The sequence below is a fragment of the Coregonus clupeaformis genome, chromosome 10, assembly GCF_020615455.1.
Source record: "Coregonus clupeaformis isolate EN_2021a chromosome 10, ASM2061545v1, whole genome shotgun sequence".
Lineage (NCBI taxonomy): Eukaryota > Metazoa > Chordata > Actinopteri > Salmoniformes > Salmonidae > Coregonus > Coregonus clupeaformis.
This window is the reverse complement of record NC_059201.1, coordinates 22792348-22814792: the sequence shown is the minus strand read 5'-3', so window position 1 is coordinate 22814792 and position 22445 is coordinate 22792348. Positions and strand designations below refer to the sequence as shown.

The 22445-nt window shown below is 45.2% G+C and overlaps 1 protein-coding gene across 9 annotated transcripts in view; it reads right to left on the bottom strand.

The window, feature by feature from the left end:
* LOC121575366 (chromodomain-helicase-DNA-binding protein 5) overlaps positions 1–22445 on the bottom strand; it is a 44551-nt gene that overhangs the window by 14481 nt on the left and 7625 nt on the right. For 5 of the 9 annotated variants that reach the window (XM_041888419.1, XM_041888413.1, XM_041888415.1 and 2 more), the window contains exons 2-30: positions 21309–21395; positions 18597–18745; positions 12989–13252; positions 12773–12891; positions 12086–12333; positions 11888–11979; positions 11521–11647; positions 11203–11369; positions 10847–11077; positions 10407–10613; positions 8330–8541; positions 7972–8103; positions 7638–7752; positions 7352–7543; positions 6825–7025; positions 6569–6706; positions 6199–6320; positions 5811–5984; positions 5553–5694; positions 3438–3687; positions 3201–3325; positions 2725–2992; positions 2364–2536; positions 2061–2235; positions 1368–1454; positions 1134–1222; positions 910–1043; positions 634–778; positions 225–390 (exon numbers count right to left, since the gene is read on the bottom strand). In XM_041888419.1, coding sequence (XP_041744353.1) covers positions 225–390; positions 634–778; positions 910–1043; positions 1134–1222; positions 1368–1454; positions 2061–2235; positions 2364–2536; positions 2725–2992; positions 3201–3325; positions 3438–3687; positions 5553–5694; positions 5811–5984; positions 6199–6320; positions 6569–6706; positions 6825–7025; positions 7352–7543; positions 7638–7752; positions 7972–8103; positions 8330–8541; positions 10407–10613; positions 10847–11077; positions 11203–11369; positions 11521–11647; positions 11888–11979; positions 12086–12333; positions 12773–12891; positions 12989–13252; positions 18597–18745; positions 21309–21395 — 4731 coding nt within the window. The remainder of the gene's footprint in view (positions 1–224; positions 391–633; positions 779–909; positions 1044–1133; positions 1223–1367; positions 1455–2060; positions 2236–2363; positions 2537–2724; positions 2993–3200; positions 3326–3437; positions 3688–5552; positions 5695–5810; positions 5985–6198; positions 6321–6568; positions 6707–6824; positions 7026–7351; positions 7544–7637; positions 7753–7971; positions 8104–8329; positions 8542–10406; positions 10614–10846; positions 11078–11202; positions 11370–11520; positions 11648–11887; positions 11980–12085; positions 12334–12772; positions 12892–12988; positions 13253–18596; positions 18746–21308; positions 21396–22445) is intronic. The other 4 variants (XM_041888414.1, XM_041888420.1, XM_041888417.1 and 1 more) reach the window with 3 other exon arrangements.

Here is a 22445-nt window from a genome sequence, read left to right as displayed (position 1 = left end):
GCTGTCAATGTTTTGACCCCTAGATGCACCACACCTCCCCAAATATGTATTGCCTGCTCAATGTGTAAATGTATGTTTTTAAACTGTAGTGCTTTGTGTTTTATGTTGTAATTATGTCTGAAACTGTGTGCTGCTATTTTGGCCAGGTCTCTCTTGGAAAATAGTTTTTTTTATCTCAATGAGACAAACCTGGTAAAAAACAAAAAAACGAATGTGACTCTGACCTGATGGGACAGGAGTGCCAGGAGGCTGGGGTGTGGCTGCAGGGCTGGCAAGGACAGGGGTGTTGGGGTCAGATGACAGACTCTCGGTCAGTTTCTTCAACTCCAGTCCAAGTGGGATCAAGTCTGGAGTGCTGTACTTTCCATTGACATGCTCAAACTCCTGGACCTGGATACAGACAACAGTGAGGTAACAATCTATGAGAGGACACTGGGTTTCTCCACCATTCTATACTTTGTATTGAAGACATGCTATCTAAAACCAGATGCTAGAGGCAGGGAACCAGCCATACTAAATCTAAACATACGCTACAAGACATTTCTCATCCCAGTTAGGAGGCAAACAAATTGCTTTCTGTGGGTTTTATTAATGTAACCATGGAGTGTTATTTAATGATTGGTTGATGTGTACCTTTTTCCTAACCAGAGACATAACCCCGATCCTGGTGAGGACATGTTGGCGGGACAGCCCCTCTCGCGGAACCCCGTCTGCAAAGGTCTCCGCCCCGTCTGCCCCCGGCTCACAAAGATGTCTCATGAACAGGGACACATAGGCCCTAGAGAGACAGGGAGCCATCATACACAGACAGGTATGCATTTGAATGGATGTAATGGTGAACAGTAGACTGTTGAGATGCCGTTGACTCCCAGTTAAAATACCCCTGGATACAAGACGAGATTTAAATACCTGAACTCTTTCTCACTCTTCCCTCTCAGGTCTCTGACCAGCCAGTGAGAGTTGAAAGCGTCCTGAGGAGGCATGCCCCACCGCATGATGGCGTTGAGGAAGGCCTTCCGTTGACGGGTGTTGAACCCCAGCACCTGGCACATGGCATTATACCCATTTGTCAAATCAATGCGCACACACGATGTATACTACATTAAAACCAGAGTGCTTGCTTCCTTCCTTACCTCGATGTTGCCCCCTACGCGTGCCAGCAGGGGTGGCAGAGGTTTGTCCCTGTCACTCTTCAGCTGTCTGCGAGAGTGCCTGCGCCCACCTACAGAGAAACACTCCCACCATCAGCCAGGTGCCTCAGCAACATCTTACCAATGATAGGTTCCAGGCCCATCTACTCAGAGCAGAGCAGGCACTGAGCGAGTTATCTATAACGTAGTGATTACGCAGGTCTCATTGACACCCACCTTCCGGCCTCTCCTCGAAATCTTCGTCCTCGTCCTCGGACCCCACGGAGTACTCGGAATGATTGTCTGAAAGATCATCCTGCCACTCTGAGCCACAGATCAGATCAGAGAGAAACAGCACAGTGCATTCACTTCTGCAGGGGCCCACTAGGGGGGTGGGTGGGGGGGGGGGGTGCTGGCACTGCAGACCACTACAGTGGGCATGCACACTGACACTACTCCACTAGGGGGCAGGCATCCTCTACTGACTACTACTGACTAGCAGCAGAGCCTCTGTCTGCTCTGTCCTCCCAGCCACTACACTGGTGGACTGTGCACTTCATCAACATTTCGTCTCTGAGTGTGCTTTTGCTATAGATGGGTTTTAAAATGGTTCCCCTTCAGTCTCAAATACCTATCGTTGAACTATGGGGGGTAGTGTTACAGAGGACCTCTACACAACTTACATACTGTAAAGCTAAACCAACATAAAGCAATCAAGCTTTTAAATGTGTCAATATTTTCAAGCAACCTGCTATAGATATAGACACACAACCAAAGGGAGGTATAGCATGCCACTTGTGTTACCAGAGTTATCTCTAGAGTGATGCTTAGTTCACTAAACTTTTCCCTAGGAGGTGGAATAAGCATATAATTCCTGTTAAAGCAGAAGAGAAAAGCAGGCCAGAGTGTACAGTACAGTATGAGGCAAACCTTGGTCCTCCTGAGACGTGTCGTTGTAGTTGACCTGCTTGCGGATGCGTTTGCCTTTGCCCAGGTTGCGGGCCAGATCCTCCTGCTGCTGCTCATAGTGGTGCCTCAGCAGCTTCTCCCAGTAATCTGGATCCACATTCTCCTCCTGCTTAATGATCTCGCGCTGGGGCTCCTCCTGAACACACGCATGCCCACAGACACACACAGAAACACACACACACACAGTGAGAATACATAACAGAGCCACTCCTAGACATAGACACCTCCAATGCTGACTGAGTGTGTGTGTGTGAGTGTCTTCACCTCTGCGTCCTCGTCTTTGACCACGTACTGGGCCACTTTGAAGGAGCTGAGGTATTCGTTCATGTTCTGGATCTCAGTGTCCTCCGTAGCATTCTGGCTACGGTCCAGCAGCTTGGAGATGGCATTGTCATCATAGTGGATCACACTACCTTCATCTCCATCCTTTATGTCCCCTGGAGTAAACACAAGTATCACAATATACTGTATCAGAGGAACACAGATTGGTTTATATCTAGTTCAAATCAGTTAAAAACTACGATATGTTCCTGGCAAAACAGGTTTTACTTTTTCATACAAAAATTAGTTGTAATTGTGACACAGTGTAGTCCAGTGTAGTCAGTGTGCGTATCATTAGTCTTACACAGTTTCTGGTGGGAACCCATGGCCCGAGCGGCCGCCTCCATCTCGTCCTTGAAGAGTTCCTCAGTGCCAAATTTGAGGATGTCGTCCAGCTCCTGTTTGGACATGGAGCCGGTCTTGGAGCCCAGGCCGGGCCTCACCACTAAGTGGGTCAACATCATCTTCCTCTTGGCCACCTGGGTGATGCGCTCCTCCACGCTGGCCCGCGTCACAAAGCGATAGATCATCACCTTCTTGTTCTGACCTATACGGTGGGCCCTGCTGAACGCCTGCAGCAGATAGATGGTGAGAGAGAGAGAGAGAGAGAGACAGAGAGAGAGAGGGAGAGAGGCAGATACAGAAACAAAGAAACAGAACAGGGAGTCAAGGAGGAAGAGAAATGGAAAGAGACTATTGACAACACTGTGATGGTTCTAATGCATACAGACAACAGTGTATTATGCAGCCTGTGTTAGTGTGTACCATGTCCCACAGTACCTGGATATCGTTGTGAGGGTTCCAGTCTGAGTCGTAGATGATGACGGTGTCTGCCGTGGCTAGGTTGATGCCCAGGCCTCCAGCTCGGGTGGAGAGCAGGAAGCAGAACTGCTGAGCGCCCGGTGCTGCAGTAGAAATCAAGGCACACAGTCATGGAGTGTGTACGGAAGTGTTTGAGTATGAGTGCTGTCTGTGCTGTACCCTGCTGGAGAAAGACAGAACAGCAGCGTAACTTACCATTGAAGCGGTCGATAGCCTCCTGTCGTAGCCCCCCAGTGATGCCTCCATCGATGCGTTCGTATTTGTAGCCCTCGTATTCCAGAAAGTCCTCAAGCAGATCCAGCATCTTAGTCATCTGGGAGAAGATGAGAACTCTGTGTCCTTCATCTTTGAGTTTCTTCAGCATCTTCTGGAGCAGGGTGAGTTTGCCTGAGGACTTGACCAGCTGGTTCCCATCATAAGAGCCATTGGGTAACACTGGTGCCTCCTGCATTTACACAAAGAGTAAATAACCCAATGAGAGAGCACAGCCCCTCACACACAGACAGTCAACTCTCACTAATAAACAAACATACAGTTGAAGTCGGAAGTTTACATACAACTTAGCCAAATACATTTAAACTCAGTTTTTCACAATTCCTGACATTTAATCCTAGTAAGAATTCCCTGTCTTAGGTCAGTTAGGATCACCACTTTATTTTATGAATGTGAAATGTCAGAATAATAGTAGAGAGAATTATTTCTTTCAGCTTTTATTTCTTTCATCACATTCCCAGTGGGTCAGAAGTTTACATACACTCAATTAGTATTTGGTAGCATTGCCTTTAAATTGTTTAACTTGGGTCAAACGTGTCGGGTAGCCTTCCACAAGCTTCCCACAATAAGTTGGGTGAATTTTGGCCCATTCCTCCTGACAGAGCTGGTGTAACTGAGTCAGGTTTGTAGGCCTCCTTGCTCGCACACGCCTTTTCAGTTCTGCCGACACATTTTCTATAGAATTGAGGTCAGGGCTTTGTGATGGCCACTCCAATACCTTGACTTTGTTGTCGTAAGCCATTTTGCCACAACTTTGGAAGTATGCTTGGGGTCATTGTCCATTTGGAAGACCCATTTGCGACCAAGCTTTAACTTCCTGACTGATGTCTTGAGATGTTGCTTCAATATATCCACATAATTTTCCTTCCTCATGATGCCATCTATTTTGTGAAGTGCACCAGTCCCTCCTGCAGCAAAGCACCCCCGCAGCAAAGTACCCCCACAGCATGATGCTGCCACCCCCGTGCTTCACGTTTGGGATGGTGTTCTTCGGCTTGCAAGCTCCCCTTTTTCCTCCAAACATAACGATGGTCATTATGGCCAAACAGTTCTATTTTTGTTTAATCAGACCAGAGGACATTTCTCCAAAAAGTACAATCTTTGTACCCATGTGCAGTTGCAAACCGTAGTCTGGCTTTTTTATGGCGGTTTTGGAGCAGTGGCTTCTTCCTTGCTGAGCGGCCTTTCAGGTTATGTCGATATAGGACTCGTTTTATTGTGGATATAGATACTTTTGTACCTGTTTCCTCCAGCATCTTCACAAGGTTCTTTGCTGTTGTTCTGGGATTGATTTGCACTTTTCGCACCAAAGTACATTCATCTCTAGGAGACAGAACGCGTCTCCTTCCTGAGCGGTATGACGGTTGCGTGGTCCCATGGTGTTTCTACTTGCATACTATTGTTTGTACAGATGAACGTGGTACCTTCAGGCGTTTGGAAATTGCTCCCAAGGATGAACCAGACTTGTGGAAGTCTACAAAAAAATGTCTTGGCTGATTTCTTTTGATTTTCCCATGATGTCAAGCAAAGAGGCACTGAGTTTGAAGGTAGGCCTTGAAATACATCCACAGGTACACGTCCAATTGACTCAAATTATGTCAATTAGCCTATCAGAAGTTTCTAAAGCCATGACATCATTTTCTGGAATTTTCCAAGCTGTTTAAAGGCACAGTCAACTTAGTGTATGTAAACTTCTGACCCACTAGAATTGTGATACAGTGAATTATAAGTGAAATAATCTGTCTGTAAACAATTGTTGGATGTCCTAACCGACTTGCCAAAACTATAGTTTGTTAACAAGAAATTTGTGGAGTGGTTGAAAAACTAGTTTTAATGACTCCAACCTAAGTGTATGTAAACTTCCGACTTCAACTGTACCTGCATGTTGGCAACCTGTAAACTTCTACAATACACACATTTAGAAACACACACGTCCTCCTAAACATCAGTCCTTCCCATTAGCCTCTAGCCTGGCCTCCCCCCTCTGCCCTCTCTCCTCCCCCTCCCTCCCTCTCCTATCTTTCCTCCCTCCCTCACCATGGCTGCCACGGGGAACAGATAGGGATGGTTGCAGCACTTCTTCAGGTCCATCATGATGTTGAGCAGGGACACCTGGTTGCCCCCGCCCTTGCAGTTGAGCGCCTCAAAGTTCCGCGTCAGTATGAACTTATAGTACTTCCTGTTGGTCAAAAGTCAAAGGTGAGAGGTGGGATTAAGCCTGGGGTCCAACTCAGAAGAGGTTTTATACAACAATGGGAGGTCCAATAGAAAAGTACTAGAAGAGGATTAACTAACTTCTGCATGGGGCTGAGCTCCACTCGTACAATGAGCTCGGTCTTGGAAGGCATGTTCTTGAAGACATCAGCCTTCAGTCTCCTGAGCATGTGTGGGCCCAGCAGGTCATGCAGCTTCTTGATCTGGTCCTCCTTGGAGATGTCTGCAAACTCCTCCAGAAAACCCTCCAGGTTACTGCAGACAGAGAGAGCACAGACACAGGAAAACAGTTTATAGACACCTTTTACAGTTGATGTTAAAATGAGCAATGGAAGCATTGGCTTCAGGTAGTACTGTAAGGAGGACCCTGTAGGTCTTTCCTCTCCGCTACAGAAGCAGGTAGCAGGCCCCATAGGCAGACTGCCAGGCAAATGGAGGGCCACAGGAGGAGGTACAGTACAGCTCTTACTTAAATCTCTCTGGGGTGAGGAAGTTGAGCAGGTGAAACAGCTCCTCCAGGTTGTTCTGCAGAGGAGTGCCAGTCAGTAGCAGCTTATAGTAGATCTTATACCCGTTGAGGATTCTGAAAAACTGAGGTACAGTGACAGCAACATTAGAGGCTCAACCAAGCCACAAATAGAGTTGAGTCATAATGCTATACAAGGTTGATGATATTGAAAAGGGAGAATATAGATAATATATAGATAATAGATTGTAAAGAAATCAGAATTTAGATCTTAAGAAACAGACTATTAGACAATTTGCCAGTGACAAAGACAATAATGACCAATTACATCCATTTATAGAATGCATTGGTTTAATTTGAGGTGTTGGGTTACCTTTGACTGGTTGTTCTTCAGTCTGTGGGCCTCATCCACCACTAGACAGGCCCAGTTAATGGAGCCCAGAATGGTCTGATCAATGGTAATCAGCTCATATGACGTCAGCAAAACATGGAACTTGATGGCAGTGCCTTTCTGTCAAGACAAAAACAGAGATTCTAGATATGACAACCATTCTCCTTTCTATGTAAATTACATGCTTGTCGATGTTCACTGAGATTCAATATATTGTAACTGTAGTTTATGGGGATACCTTCATACGGAAGACCTTGCGGCCTGTCTTGACTGTACTGTCCTCAAAGGTGAACTCGTTCTCCCTGATGACCGCCCGGCTGTCTTTGTCCCCAGTGTAAGTGACCACGTAGAAGTCTGGGGCCCACATCTCAAACTCCCTCTCCCAGTTGATGATGGTGGACAGGGGAGCACTGACCAGGTATGGCCCTTTGGAGTGACCCTGAGAGGGGAGGACATGTTTCAGTCATGACTAAAGACACTATTTGACAATATACGCAACATAAATTGTATTACTTTAATCAGTACTGATTCTATTGTGTTGTATTTACCCAAAAGATACGTTTTCTTTTATACAACCAAATGTCTATTTTTGATGTAAATGGTATGTTATAGAAAAAGGTGTCTGGACCCTTCTATAAAATTCCATTTACATCAAAAATAGAGATTTGATTGTAAAAAATAAAACCTTTCCTTTAATAATGTCATAGAACATTAATACTAAACAAATTGACCCCTGTCCTGTATGAGCCTGTCCTCCTCACCCACCTCCTTGTAGAGTGAGTAGAGGAACACGATGGTCTGGACAGTCTTGCCCAGGCCCATCTCGTCTGCCAGGATAGTGTCTGTGCCCTGTGCCCATGAGAACCGTAGCCAGTTCAGACCCTCCAGCTGGTACGGGTGCAGGGTGCCCCCAGTGGCATTGATGTACCAGGGTTGATGTTCAAACTTGATGGTAGGCTAGTGACAGAGAAAGAACAACCAGAGGTATATCAGTTGATTGTTAAGGCAATAGGACTGTATGTTTTAGTCCCTAGTAATGATGGTCACTCACATCTATAATTGGGGCGTCAGGGGGGATTTCTCTCTCCCTCCTCTTCTCCTCCTCTTTGCCCTTCTTTCCCTTTCTCACCACTAAGGGCCGCTGGTCGTCACCAATCATCTGCTCCCTGTCAAATCCCAGTAAACAAACAAATAGTCAACTCAGGTTGTAAAATCATGTGAAGAAAAATGCTTGTGTGTGTACTAGAGAGAAAGAGCGAGAGACACACACACACACACACACACACACACACAGAGACACAGATAGAGGGAGAGAGAGAGAGACAGAGAGAGAGAGACAGAGCGAGACAGAGAGAGCTAAAACAAAGTGTGAGATCTGAGCTGACCTGTGGTCCCAGTAGGAGTGCTTGGCGTTGTTATAATCAGGGACGTCAAAGTCATCCACCTCCCAGGTGCACTGGTCATAGGGCAAGTCTCTCCACTTGATCATGTAGTGCACATCTCCATCCTTATCATAACTGCAGGGAACGCAAGTAACAATGACCATCACAACTCTGTGAGCTTTTGGATTGAATCTCAGAATACAAAGAAAATGACTTGTACACATTTCAAACCTGGGACAAAATGTTTAATGATGCTGTAGATATGACTGTCTTTCCTCCACTGTATGTAAAGTGGTGAGTGTGAGTCCGGGTGAGAGAATGTCCCTACAGGGAGAGGACAGTGTGTGTCTGGAGTGAGCACCTGTGATTGAGGATCCTGTGGATGATCATCCACTCTGGCTTGATGCCGTAGCGGTAGAATCTCTCGTCCATGGCAGCGTACTGCGGATCTTTACTCTTCCTCTTCTCATTGTTCAGCTCCTCCTCCCCAGAGCCGTAGTCGTACGGAGGGGGCTCGTCCATGTCGTTCTTCCGCTGGTAGTTACGGTACATCACTGCGTGGTAAAGCTCTAACTGCACACACCACAGAGACAAGGGCTTAACCAACAATGCTGCAGAAAAGTATGATATGAAGTTGTTTTCCATATTCTTGTCATATTTGTGACAATGTGCTGTGACGTGTTGTCTTGTAAGCAGCCAAGTCCACAGATAGGGGTCTACCAGGCACCAGCACCTGCCCCTTTGCCCTCCCACTCACCAAGTGCCCTTTTGGGTGGTAGTATAATTTATATTTTTATGTATACCGTTTTTGTTGTGGTTTCCCAGTCTGTCATGTACGGAGATTGTGCACGCCCGGTATCCAAACATGCATGGCTTGAAATGCAATCACAGGTCAAGTGTGTGTAGCAAGCTACCTAGTGTAAATATCAACAGTATTGCCACAGCAGCATAACACTTGAACACTTGATTCACATCATCATCAACACTGGGTTTGGTCGTCTGATAGCCTATGTGCAGCACTATAGAATCATAGCTGCGGGAAGTGTACTAGAGGTGCTGCAGCAACTTGTGATAAATGGAAATATTGTCTGTTCAGAAAGAGATGAAATAATTCTGTATAGTCTACTACACCATGAGTAGGCCTATCATTTCAAATCAAATTAAATATTATTTGTAGACAATAGGTGTAGACTAACAGCAACATGCTTACTTATGGGTCTTTTTCCAACAATGCAGAGTTAAATATAAGATTTTTTAAAATTATAATAATAGAAATAGTGACACAGTGAATAACGAATAAAAATAATGAGTAAAAAGAACATGGCTATACAGTATATATGGAGTAGAAAATAACATGGCTATATACAGGGAGTACATGTACCGAGTTGATGTGCAGGGGTATGAGGTAATTGATGTAGCTATGTACTGTACATACTGTATAGGTAGGAGTAAAATGACTAGCAGCAGCGTGTGTGTGTGTGTGTGTGTGTGTGTGTGTGTGTGTGTGTGTGTGTGTGTGTGTGTGTGTGTGTGTGTGTGTAGATTCCAGTGTGTGTGCATAGAGTCAGTGCAAGAGAGTTAGTTAAAAAAGGGTCAATGAGGTAGTCCGGGTAGCCATTTGATTAGCTATTTAGCAGTCTTGTTTAGCAGTCTTATGGTTTGGGGGTAGAAGCTGTTCAGGGTCCTGCTGGTTCCAGACTTGGTGCACTGGTACCGCTTGCAGTGCGGTAGCAGAGGGAACAGCCACAGAGGGCCAATAGCTTATTTTTTTTAAAGCTGTGGATTGTGTGTAGCCCAATAACAATAATAAGACATAGCTACAGTCGGGAACGTGCAGCAGATCTGTCAGTGAACAGCATGAAGACAAAACAGGCCTTTCATAATATTTCAAATAAAATTGCGGAATAACACAGGCTGGAAAGCAAATTGCTACTGCTGAAAAGAGAAGACTCTAATCTGTCTCCTGTAGGCTACCAAAATATTTTATCAACTTCCAAATTGGCCTTTTGAGCTAATATTGTTTTACAAAGTAAAACAAGAGAGAGGTAGGCTTTTGGCACGAGCGCTTCCGCCATTGTCAGCGAGTGAGCTGCACTTCATTGGGTGAGTCATTGAAACTGGAAAGCTTTTTTAGGACTATAATTTCATCTTCACTGTAACTAGATTGCTTAAAACTTGTGATGAGTGTGTTGTTGCAGAAATAAATAGGAATATGCAACAACAAAAAAACTGAGGCAGTTAGTAGGCCTGTTATGAATTTCTAGATATGAATTATGAAAGTCTAATCTATATTTTTTGGAGCACCTGCCCCCTGAAAGGTCTGTGCACAGCCCTGCTTGTAAGCTACTATATTTGACCATTGCTGACTTTCAAACACTGTGATAACTCTGACAAACCCCTCAGCAGCAGTCAGACAAACAGACAGATGATTGTCTCACCTGTAGTTCGCTGACCCAGGAGCAGTGCCAGTAGGAGAGACCAGCCCACTTGACAAACAGTTCCCTCTCCGGGTGGCCCTTCAGGGGGGGCTTGACCAGCGGGTCCACCATCTCTCCATCAGGGCCAGGGGGCACCTCAGTGGGTAAGGGGGGATCCCCCCAAGTCCAGTGGAGAATCCTCTGTACCTTCCCCTTCAGAGGTGGGCACTAGAGGGGGAAAGAGAGTTGTGTGAGACAACATGGTATTATCCTCATTAGTCTATCTCTGTTCTCTCTTGGGAGCCTGCACAGAGGGTGACACTTTCATTTTGTTTCCAGCAGTCTATTTTATTAATGGAGAGCAAAGTGCATTCTCACAAATAACATGGTTCATCAACTGGACCATTGTGGAGCATGTGACACTGACTGAACACTGATTGGTGGGAGAACTTGTCACTCACCATGCAGCGTGGGCACAGCCACTCCCCATTGGGTATCTCAGGCAGGGGAGGGTTGAGGCAGTGGATATGATAGGAGGAGGGGCAGGTGTCACAGCACAGCAGCTCCCCTCCATCTTTACACACTCTGCAGAACTCCAGGTGGTCATCCTCTTCCTCAACCGCAACCTCCTCCTCATCATCATCATCATCATCATCATCTTCTTTGGCCTCCCACTGGATGCCCTCCTTCTCCTGAATGCACAGATGAGGGATAGTGATAATGCAATTTGTTGTAACAATGCACTTCTGCCATAATGTGATAGTGATGATGTACTTCTGTTGTGTTTAGTGAGTCAAGGTTAAGGTGTACTACTCACACAGTGGGGGCAGCTCCACTTGCCCTCGGGGGCCTTCTCCAGCTCAGGGTCCAGACACACCAGGTGGTAGGCTTTGGGACAGGTGTCACACAGGATGATCTCCCCTCCCTGCTGGCACACCTCACAGTAGTCCTGGTGGTCTGTCTCATAGCCATCCCCATCCTCTCCTGGACACAAGACAGGAAACTCAGATACAAGTCAATGTAGTCTGTGTCTACACACACAGCAGTTAACAGTCATTGGGTTATGAGGGTTATGAAAAGATGGGAGGATATAAACTAGTGGAACTGGTTAGTGTAGATAACAGGAATAGTATACTTTTCCTTTTTTTCCGACCCTTCCGGGCTTTCTTCTTGGCATTCACAGAGGTATCAGAGCGCACAGAGGCACTGTGGATGCTGACATCATCAAAGTCCGACTCCTCAAGTCCAAAGTCCTCCTCACTCTGCCAACAGACACAAGTCATTCACAACCTCACAGTCAATCAGCAATGAGAGCCAGTAATGTTCACACTCAACTTTGGACATAAAACCATAAATGAGTATTTTGGTAACTGTATAACTAACACAATAAGCACATACCTCATCCATACTAGAGTTAGGGAACAACAACCTACTGTATCTATTCAAGTCATAGTAATGTGACTGAAGGTAAGAAAGGAGACCTGTGCCGCTCCAAACCTTACCGAGGATGCCTTCTTCTTTGATTTGGTCTTCTTCCCTTTACTTTTCTTCTTCACCTCCTTTACAGTCTTTGTTTTCCGTCTTACCCCAGGCCCTATAGGACAACAAGATCAGGCACAGACCAGATAGGTATAGAGGGTACTTTATTACTATATTTCTATACATTCTGATATACCACATTCTTGACAGACAGCCCTTACCCTTTCCATCTTTGGTTTTGGCTTTTCTGATTGGCCCAGGCTGAGAGCTTGGTAGGGTAGTGATCTCTTTGACAGAGATGGGCGAGGCCACAGTGACCATTTCCACAGCAGCAGCCACCGCGGCAGCCACAGCGGTTGCGGAGGTGCCTTTGAAGGGGTTGTTGGCGCTGAACTCGCGCCACTTGGCCCCTAACACTGTCATCATCTTCGACATGGGGATCTTAGGGTTCTTCTTGGCAATAAGTGGCCTGAGAAAAGTCAGGGAAAGAGAAAGAACACTGTAGTCTTACCTTGTTATTTTCTCAGTTAATTATATAACAATCTGCACTAGAGTGACCTGTATCTTTATTCCCCAGAACTAGTGGTGACCCATCTGTGTTGTGTGCGTGGCATGTTTGTGATTTATCAGCCAGTGTCTTGTGGTTTGGCACAGTGGCCTCTCTAAGATATCAGGTCAATACATTCAGTCTCTGAACGTCCAGGCTGTCACACACAGCCTCAGCCTCCATCTCCCCCCTCCCCTCCCCTCCCCCTCTCTCTAAAAAAAGGTCCAGTGTTCACCACACTGCTCCAGTTTCTCTATGCAGTTTTTATTTGGATAGATTCAAGCAACAACTAAGCAACAAAGCCATGACAGTCATCCATAGACAAGACAAGCAATAAATTATGACCCTACATGTAGAGTACCTGAGGAACTGGCTGAAAGCCTTGTAGTTGGTGAGGGTTGTATAGTCCTCCTCTGTGAAGCCATACTGCACATCTTCCAGACCCCACTCCTGCATCAGCTGGCTGGACGACTTGGGCTCCTGGGACAGAACAACACAAGTAAGATTTCAGTCTATGACAACACAAATACAGGTCAAACTACACAGAGATGCTTTAACAGAGACACGCTTACTGTACCTTATTATTTTCATCATCATCATCATCATCATCGTCATCATCATCGTCATCCTCCTCCTCTTCTCTCTTCTTCCGTTTGGGTTTCTTCTCTTTCTTCTCCTTAGGTTTCTTCTTCTTCTTCTTTGTGGTGGGGGCGGGGGCATAGGTGCTGCTCTCGCTCTCTGAGCCAATCTCTGGACGCTGCAGTGGATGGTCATCGTCCCGCTCTGAGGCCTGCTCCTCCGGGTCATTGTCACCAACTCCTATTCCTCCACCTCCTCCTCCCTGACACACACACACACACATTGTTTACAGTATACAATCCCACCCCCTCTGTCTGTCAATCAATCAGGATACATTTTATACACAGACAATGAGTAAGCAAATATGCTTCTACACCTGCATTACTAGCTGTTTGGGGTTTTAGGCTGGGTTTCTGTACAGCACTTCGAGATATTAGCTGATGTAAGAAGGGCTATATAAAATAAAATTGATTGATTGATTGATTGAAGTCGGAAGTTTACATACACCTTAGCCAAATACATTTAAACTCAGTTTTTCACAATTCCTGACATTTAATCCTAGTAAAAATTCCCTGTCTTAGGTCAGTTAGGATCACCACTTTATTTTAAGAATGTGAAATGTCAGAATAATAGTAGAGAGAATGATTTATTTCAGCTTTTTTTTTTTCATCACATTCCCAGTGGGTCAGAAGTTAAGGAATACCTGGGATAGTATAAAAGTAATCATTCTACCCCCACCCCCCACATTTAAAAAAAATATATATAAAACAAATGAAAATTTAAAATATACTCTAAAAATTAAAAATGTTAACATTTGAAAAATATATAAAAATACATGTAAAGTGGTTGTACCACTGGCTATTATAAGGTGAATGCACCAATTTGTAAGTCGCTCTGGATAAGAGTGTCTGCTAAATGACGTAAATGTAAATGTAAGTTTACATACACTCAATTAGTATTTGGTAGCATTGCCTTTAAATTGTTTAAATTGGGTCAAACGTTTCGGGTAGCCTTCCACAAGCTTCCCACAATAAATCGGGTGAATTTTGGCCCATTCCTCCTGACAGAGCTGGTGTAACTGAGTCAAGTTTGAAGGCCTCCTTGCTCGTACATGCTTTTTCAGTTCTGCCCACACATTTTCTATAGGATTGATGGCCACTACAATACCTTGACTTTGTTGTCCTTAAGCCATTTTGCCACAACTTTGGAAGTATGCTTGGGGTCATTGTCCATTTGGAAGACCCATTTGCGACTAAGCTTTAACTTCCTGACTGATGTCTTGAGATGTTGCTTCAATATATCCACATAATTTTCCTTCCTCATGATGCCATCTATTTTGTGAAGTGCACCAGTCCCTCCTGCAGCAAAGCACCCCCACAGCATGATGCTGCCACCCCTGTGCTTCACGGTTGAGATGGTGTTCTTCGGCTTGCAAGCTTCCCCCTTTTTCCTCCAAACATAACGATGGTCATTATGGCCAAACAGTTCTATTTTTGTTTCATCAGACCAGAGGACATTTCTCCAAAAAGTACGATCTTTGTCCCAATGTGCAGTTGCAAACCGTAGTCTGGCTTTTTTATGGCGGTTTTGGAGAAGTGGCTTCTTCCTTGCTGAGCGGCCTTTCAGGTTATGTCGATATAGGACTCGTTTTACTGTGGATATAGATACTTTTGTACCCGTTTCCTCCAGCATCTTCCTTTGCTGTTGTTCTGGGATTGATTTGCACTTTTCGCACCAAAGTACGTTCATCTCTAGGAGACAGAACGCATCTCCTTCATGAGCGGTATGACGGCTGCGTGGTCCCATTTTGTCTCTCCCGAGTGGCGCAGTGGTCTAAGGCACTGCATCGCAGTGCTAGCTGTGCCACTAGAGATCCTGGTTCGAATCCAGGCTCTGTCGTAGCCGGCCGCGACTGGGAGACCCATGGGGCGGCGCACAATTGGCCCAGCGTCGTCCAGGGTAGGGGAGGGAATGGCCGGCAGGGGATGTAGCTCAGTTGGTAGAGCATGGCGTTTGCAACGCCAGGGTTGTGGGTTCGATAAAATAATGTATGCGCTAACTGTAAGTCGCTCTACTTTCGCATTTTTGTTTGTACAGATGAACGTGGTACCTTCAGGCGTTTGGAAATTGCTCCCAAGGATGAACCAGACTTGTGGAGGTCTACAATTTTTTTTCTGATGTCTTGGCTGATTTCTTTTGATTTTTCCATTATGTCAAGCATAGAGGCACTGAGTTTGAAGGTAGGCCTTGAAATACATCCACAGGTACACCTCCAATTGACTCAAATTATGTCAATTAGCCTATCAGAAGCTTCTAAAGCCATGACATCATTTTCTGGAATTTTCCAAGCTGTTTAAAGGCACAGTCAACTTAGTGTATGTAAACTTCTGACCCACTGGAATTGAATTATAAGTCAAATAATCTGTCTGTAAACAATTGTTGGAAAAATTACTTGTGTCATGCACAAAGTAGATGTCCTAACCGACTTGCCAAAACTATAGTTTGTTAACAAGAAATGTATGGAGTGGTTGAAAAACAAGTTTTAATGACTCCAACATAAGTGTATGTAAACTTCCAACTTCAACTGTACACAGTCTTTGTATTTCAAGAGGAAAGAGGGAGAAAGAGCATACAGCAAAACACATGAATAATGTTGTTCTTGACTTGACCTCCTACTCCTCCACCCCCATACAATCTGGATAACAATTAACATTTAATCAACTGAGTTAATATCTAGCTCCCAGCTTGTTGAGAGCTCCATAGAAGGCATCATCAGAGGCACGTTCAACTTTAAACATGCTGCTTACATAGAGAACAGCAACAACAAAGCAACATACACCTTCAGCAGCCCAGCCAATCACATCTCCCCCTCCTAGCCAGTCAATAAGACTAGGGCATATATTGTATAAGTATTGTCTCCATGGCCTTGCTATCGCAACATCTGGAAGGCTACGCAGTTGAACGTTTATAGATGGAGCGTATGAGTGAGCACTGGCATGGCATTGGGTTGTATGCGTGGGTGCATGCGCGCTCGTGCGTGTGTTTGTGTGTGTGTGCATGAACGTTGCACAGTAGGCCTGTGTGGATCCATGGAGAGACTCGCAGGCGTCTCGCTCTGCGGCGCAGAGGAAAGGCTCATGTTGCCGCAGCGCCTGCCAACCCCATCGCCAGTCCGTCTGTGTTGCTATGGCGACCAAACCGTGCAGTCTGGAGCTCTCTCTCCCCCTCTCTCGCTCTCTCTCTTCCCCTCTCTCTCCCCCTTTCTGTTCCTCTCTCTCCCCCTCACTCTATAGCAGCAGCAGCCAATGGAACAGCGCCATCCAATCAGACACGTTTGCATAACGAGCTTGTTATGCAGAGCCCTGTGGTTGCAGAGCCTGTGTTCCAGCGCCCGTCTAGACAAATCTCATTTATGCATACGGAGAAGGAGAGAGAATGAGTGTGGGGGGTTCAAATGAAAAAGGGGTGGGGGGTGATGGAGGCAGGGAACCAGAACCACTGTTAATCCAGAGAGAGTAACTACAGAGAAGAGTCTTAACCCAACCACTGACTGCACAGTGCAGAGGGTTCAATGTTACACAAACACATCACAGGGCACAAGATCAGAGTGGAAACAAAGAGGAGGACTCTGCTGGGAGATCAGGAAAAAGAAAGAAAGTCTTAAAGAAAATTCCAATTGTTTATTCCTTTATATAATGTATTCCCTTTGTATCACCTTCATTTCGGATGAATTAAGGACTTTCAGAACTAAATTAAATTAGTAGATACTAATTTTACAATGTTCAGCCATTATGTCAGAAATAAATGTCAGGTTGAATATACAAACGTATCCTCACGATACCTTAAACACCCCAAGCCTTACAATTATACAGTGTGAAAAAAACACTGCTTACTATCAACATGCACAGTCCCCTAAAGGGATTTCTCTCCTTAAAACAGATCTAGCCAGTCATCAGTACTAACAGCTCTCCTGTGGCGTGCTCGGGCCCTGCTGGAGGGAGTCTGAGCACAGCTGGCTCCTTCCCTCAGCTCTGAGACTGACCTGGGGGGAGAGAGGCCCACTGGTGGGGATGTAACCTCCATTGATCCGTGACCCATGTCTGACACTAGACTTTGGGGAGAGATTTTAAGTGAATAACAGCTAGTCGTGGTTTCCCTTAGCAGGGAGTGCTGCCCTATGAACATGTACAGTGTACTGTCGAGCAGAGCTTGTGAACTGAGCATGGTAAGAGAGTGATTGAGAGAAAGAGAGAGTGTGACAGAGGGGAAAGAGAGGGGGGACCCCTCATTAGCATGACAGGGTCCAGTGCTCTGTGTTTTTCGCGGCCAGCCAAAGGGCCACCAGAGCTCCTTCTAGTGCCGCTGGCAGCCGTGGACAGGGACATCCCCGCTCTGTCACCGCCACTATTCAGAACACTGGTCAATCCCAAACCCAGGCAGAGGACACACAGATGAGCAACAGGCAACACAAAGCCAACACAAACTGTATAAAGGGCAAGGCCCTCAAATGACAGAGGGAAAACCACATAAGAAAATACTATAGTATACTATGGTATAAATACTATAGTTGTCACTGTAGTGTTTTTGCGGATTTAAGTCACGTTAGAGTGAATACTGTAGTATTTACTGTAGCATACTGTTGTATATACTATAGTATTTACTGTAGTGTTTTTGTGGACTGTCGTATACTGTAGTATTTACTGCAGTGTTTTTGGGGGGATAATACTGTAGTGTTTATAGTATTCTACAGTATACTACAAAATGCTATAGTAAGTACTACATCGAGGGATACTACAGTGTGTAGTATAGTATTCTACAATATACTACAGTTTAGTTTACTACATATTTTTATAGTAAGTACTGTAGTATTCTATAGTAAACTGTAGTATTAGTTCATGTGGGTGTGTTTCCCCAAACACTTTCTCCTGGCTCACTGTCACTGTGTTTCCCCAAACACTTTCTCCTGGCTCACCGTCACAGTGTTACGCCAAACACTTTCCCCTGGCTCACTGTAACCGTGTTACACCAAACACTTTCCCCTGACTCTACTATGATATTTTTCAAGGCACACTTAGTGGTTAACCTCAATTAGTAGCCATGGAAACTAATACAATTCAGGAGTTGTTTGATGTCTGTTTTGATATAATGGTTGTGGTGTAGTCTATTGAGAGTCCCAGCTCAGTGCTGCTGTTTAAAGCCTGTTGCCTGAATGTCAGGAACTAATGCCTGGGAGAGTTCAGCTGTCAGAACAGCTCTGTTACAACACTGTTACTGGCACCCACTGGCACACGCTCTAGCACTCCTAACCTACCGTCCATGTTGACTACCACAGGCACAGGCACTCCTCCTGATCCACAGTCTACACTGGCACTCAAAGCCCACAGCTTACACTGGCACTCATGGCCCTAAACCAAAGACACTCTACTGTTTCTCGTTGAGATTCGAGGATAGTCCAAGAAACAAAGACTATTGAATTGTAGTTAAATCCTAGCCAATATGAATGGCTGCTCAAGGGACTACTACAGTTTATGGCACAACATCTACTGTAGCTTCTTACAGGTTGTGTGTTATTGTGCACAAAATGTTTGTAGTCTGATAGAGCTTACCTCCTTTTTCCTCTTCTTGACTTTGGGCATCTTGCCCTCCATCTTTTTAGGTTTCTTCTTCTTCTGTTGTTTGAGGGAGTCGTCATCAGAGAAGAAGCTGTCCAGAGGTGTGAGCGGGACAGTGTTGCGTTCACCCTCCTCATCCTCAACTTGACACACAAACACAAACATGGCCTTCAGAACAACATGATACACGTATACACAACTTTTACTCTTACTGTAAGATAGGGCTTCTGGTAGTCATCATCACCTATCCATCCTCCCCTTTTAGCTTATATCCTGTCAGCCAGGTAAAACTCAAAGTGGGGTTCTAGTCATCCATCAACTCTATTGTCTCAATGTTGTTGTATACATAGAAGCATGCTGACTACGGTGTACTACGGCGTGCCAGACTTCAGTGTGGACACAGTGGGTCACAGAGGAGTAAGACAGACGGTAGACAGTACATCACTATAAAGAGACACACTCCTCATACACAAACACACAGACTGGAGGGCATGAAATATGCAGCCAGTGTATCAGAGTCATTCAGCCAGCCAACACTAGACTAGCCTTGCAGCCTACCACTCCCAGAGGAACATTGAGTAGGGAGGAGGGGTTCCCTGTCTCTTAAGCACAAACCTTGGCTTGCAATCTACTTATCCTCCATTTAGCCAGGCTAGTCAGGAGGGGCCACACAGACTAGGGGCTTCCAAGGTTCATTATCAATGAGAGACCCATATAATTGTCTATCTATACATTCCCATTCACCACTGACTAAACTGGATGCATCTTCCCACTTGTGTAGATTGAGGCTCTATCATACACATGCATAATGGTGCTAGTGCCTCAAGCGCTATAGTTAATAGGCCAACATGTCTGCAGTATCTCATGGGAGCTCTTTCATGTCTGAGCTACTGTACATGTTTGCTGCCTGCCAGGCATGTCATTATCACGACAACTCAGCTAATGTTACAGTTCATTCAAATGCACTGATGATGCAATTGACTGAGATGAGGAGAAGAAATGCAGTTGAAATATAGGCAGGTTGAGAAAGAAAAAATTGTCTGTTACCGGCTCAAGAAAATGATATAATTCTCCTCCTTGCTGATATGTGACACCCACCATTATCTACCACCAAGTTGACCAGAAATGGCCACTTGTATAAATGTAATTGAGATAAACACATGATGTCTGCACATGGAATGTATGTAAGGCACCACATCTAAATGTGTGATCCCAGAGAGGAGCCTCTGGCATTCTGGCAGCTATTGTTCTAAATGCTCTGTGATGTCTTCCAGAGGTGGCTGCCTGGTAACCAGCCTGGTGGCTGGCTGTGCGGATCTGACTGTGCCAGGTGTTGAGGGGGATCAATGTGGCATGTGTCACAGGGCAGCTGGCACCAGGCCCTGTTTGAACCACAGACTTCTTGTTTGAACCAGGCCGCAGCCCCACTTCGCACACTGTGCCCACTTTAAAGCGTGGACGGTGGGCAGGCAGCACCGCTCTGAACTTCCTGCAAGGGCTTGGCCACTGGACCGTTCCATTAGAGGGGAGATTCATGACCCTCTCCCTCGTGGAAAGTTAATATAATATAATAATAATATATAATATGCCATTTAGCAGACGCTTTTATCCAAAGCGACTTACAGTCATGCGTGCATACATTTTTTTTTTTTGTGTATGGGTGGTCCCGGGGATCGAACCCACTACCTTGGCGTTACAAGCGCCGTGCTCTACCAGCTGAGCTACAGAGGACCATGAGTGCCGGAAAACGCATTGGGCCTCTGTCTTTGACAGGCTCCTTATGGAAATACCCAGTTAATGTTGCCCTGTGGAGAGCGATTGACTTCAGGGTTCTCCCCTCATTGAGAAGGTGTTTCTAGCCCACTCTAGTCATGTCTTGGGAAATACAAAAGCGAACTCACACACATTTACTCCAAAGTTTGGTCAATCTAGTAGCGGATATGATGTCATAGTGTAGCAGACTGTATGACTTCATGATACTCAATAAGCCATCTTCTTGCAAATCTGTGCAGAGCAAGAGTAGGAGTCTGAGCAGTAGTCATTGACTGTGAACTCACTTCCCTGCTCCTGGGTCTTGGAAGTTAGTGATAATAAATGGTGGCAGGGCAGTGTAGATCTAAGGGTAGAGAGTGATGGTGTGTGAGTGAGCTAGCTATGTACTGTGGGTCAATTCAGGGCAAGTCAGTAGGAGCCTGGTGGTGGCAGATGTAACATTACAACATTAGAGTTCCTTTGAAGTTTGCTATTCTTGCTCACGCACCATAAAAATTATATGGTAGTAGTATATTATGAAAGTGTAATTAGAACATACATGTGCAGTTGAACACAAATGTAGCGGTGACAAGTGTAAAAGGTGATGCTTGCCCATGTAAAACACACATATACTTGGGCAAGCATCACACACACGTCACATACACACAAGGTTGGACCAAAAACGGTGTCAGCTTTCACAGTGGAGTCTCCAAAAATAGCCCCCACCAATCAGGGATGACTTTAGTAGGCACATAAAAGCCCATGATAATCTTTAAATTTCAGAGAAGGACCACACCATAAAAAAGAGATGCAGTAGCAACATGTAAAACTGAGACACAGGGACTGTGCTAGTGACATGACAAAAAATTAGACAACGGGAAGGACAACTGAATGATTTGAGACAGTGAGTGATGATTGTATGGCTGTGACAGCTAACAGTGGAAGCTACTGTACTGTCGGTCCTCAGCTCTCCCTCCATGGCTTGTGAAGGGCCCCTGCCAATCCTGAAGTTCATTAGACTGCTGTCAAGCCTGGCTGGGTCTATATGAAAAACACACATGAAAGCATCATGCACGGTTAACATGCTGCATGCACAATTATACACCTGCTGTTTCCATGACATAGACTGACCAGGTCAAATCTATGATCCCTTATTGATGTCACTTATTGATCCACTTCAATCAGTGTAGATGAAGGGGAGGAGACAGGTTGATTAAGGATTTTCAAGCCTTGAGACATTGATTGTGTGTGTGCATTCAGAGGGTAAATGGGCAAGACAAAAGATTTAAGTGCCTTTGAATGGGGTATGGTAGTAGGTGCCAGGTGCACCGGTTTGAGAGTGTCCAGAACTGCAACGCTGCTGGGTTTTTCACACTCAACAGTTTCCAATGTGTATCTAGAATGGTCCACCACACAAAGGACATCCAGCCAACTTGAAACAACTGTGAAAAGCATTGGAGTCAACATGGGCCAGCATCCCTGTTGAACACTTTCGACACCTTGTAGAGTCCATGCCCCAACGAATTGAGGCTGTTCTGATGACAAAAGGGTGTTCAACTCAATATTAGGAAGGTGTTTCTAATGTTTTTTTCACTAAGTGTAGAACAAAACTGATTTATACACTGGGGGAAAATACAGTACCAGTCAAACGTTTGAACACACCTACTCATTCCAGGGTTTTTCTTTATTTTTACTATTTTCTACATTGTAGAATAATAGTGAAGACATCAAAACTATGAAATAACACATATAGAATCATTTAGTAACCAAAAAAGTGTTAAACAAATCAAAATATATTTTATATTTTAGATTCTTCAAATAGCCACCCTTTGCCTTGATGACAGCTATGCACACTCTTGGCCTTCTCTCAACCAGCTTCACCTGGAATGCTTTTCCAACAGTCTTGAAGGAGTTCCCATATATCCTGAGCACTTGTTGGCTGCTTTTCCTTCACTCTGCCGTCCGACTCATCCCAAACCATCTCAGTTGGGTTGAGGTCGGGGGATTGTGGAGGACAGGTAATCTGATGCAGCACTCCATCACTCTCCTTCTTGGTAAAAAAGCCCTTACACAGCCTGGAGGTGTATTGGG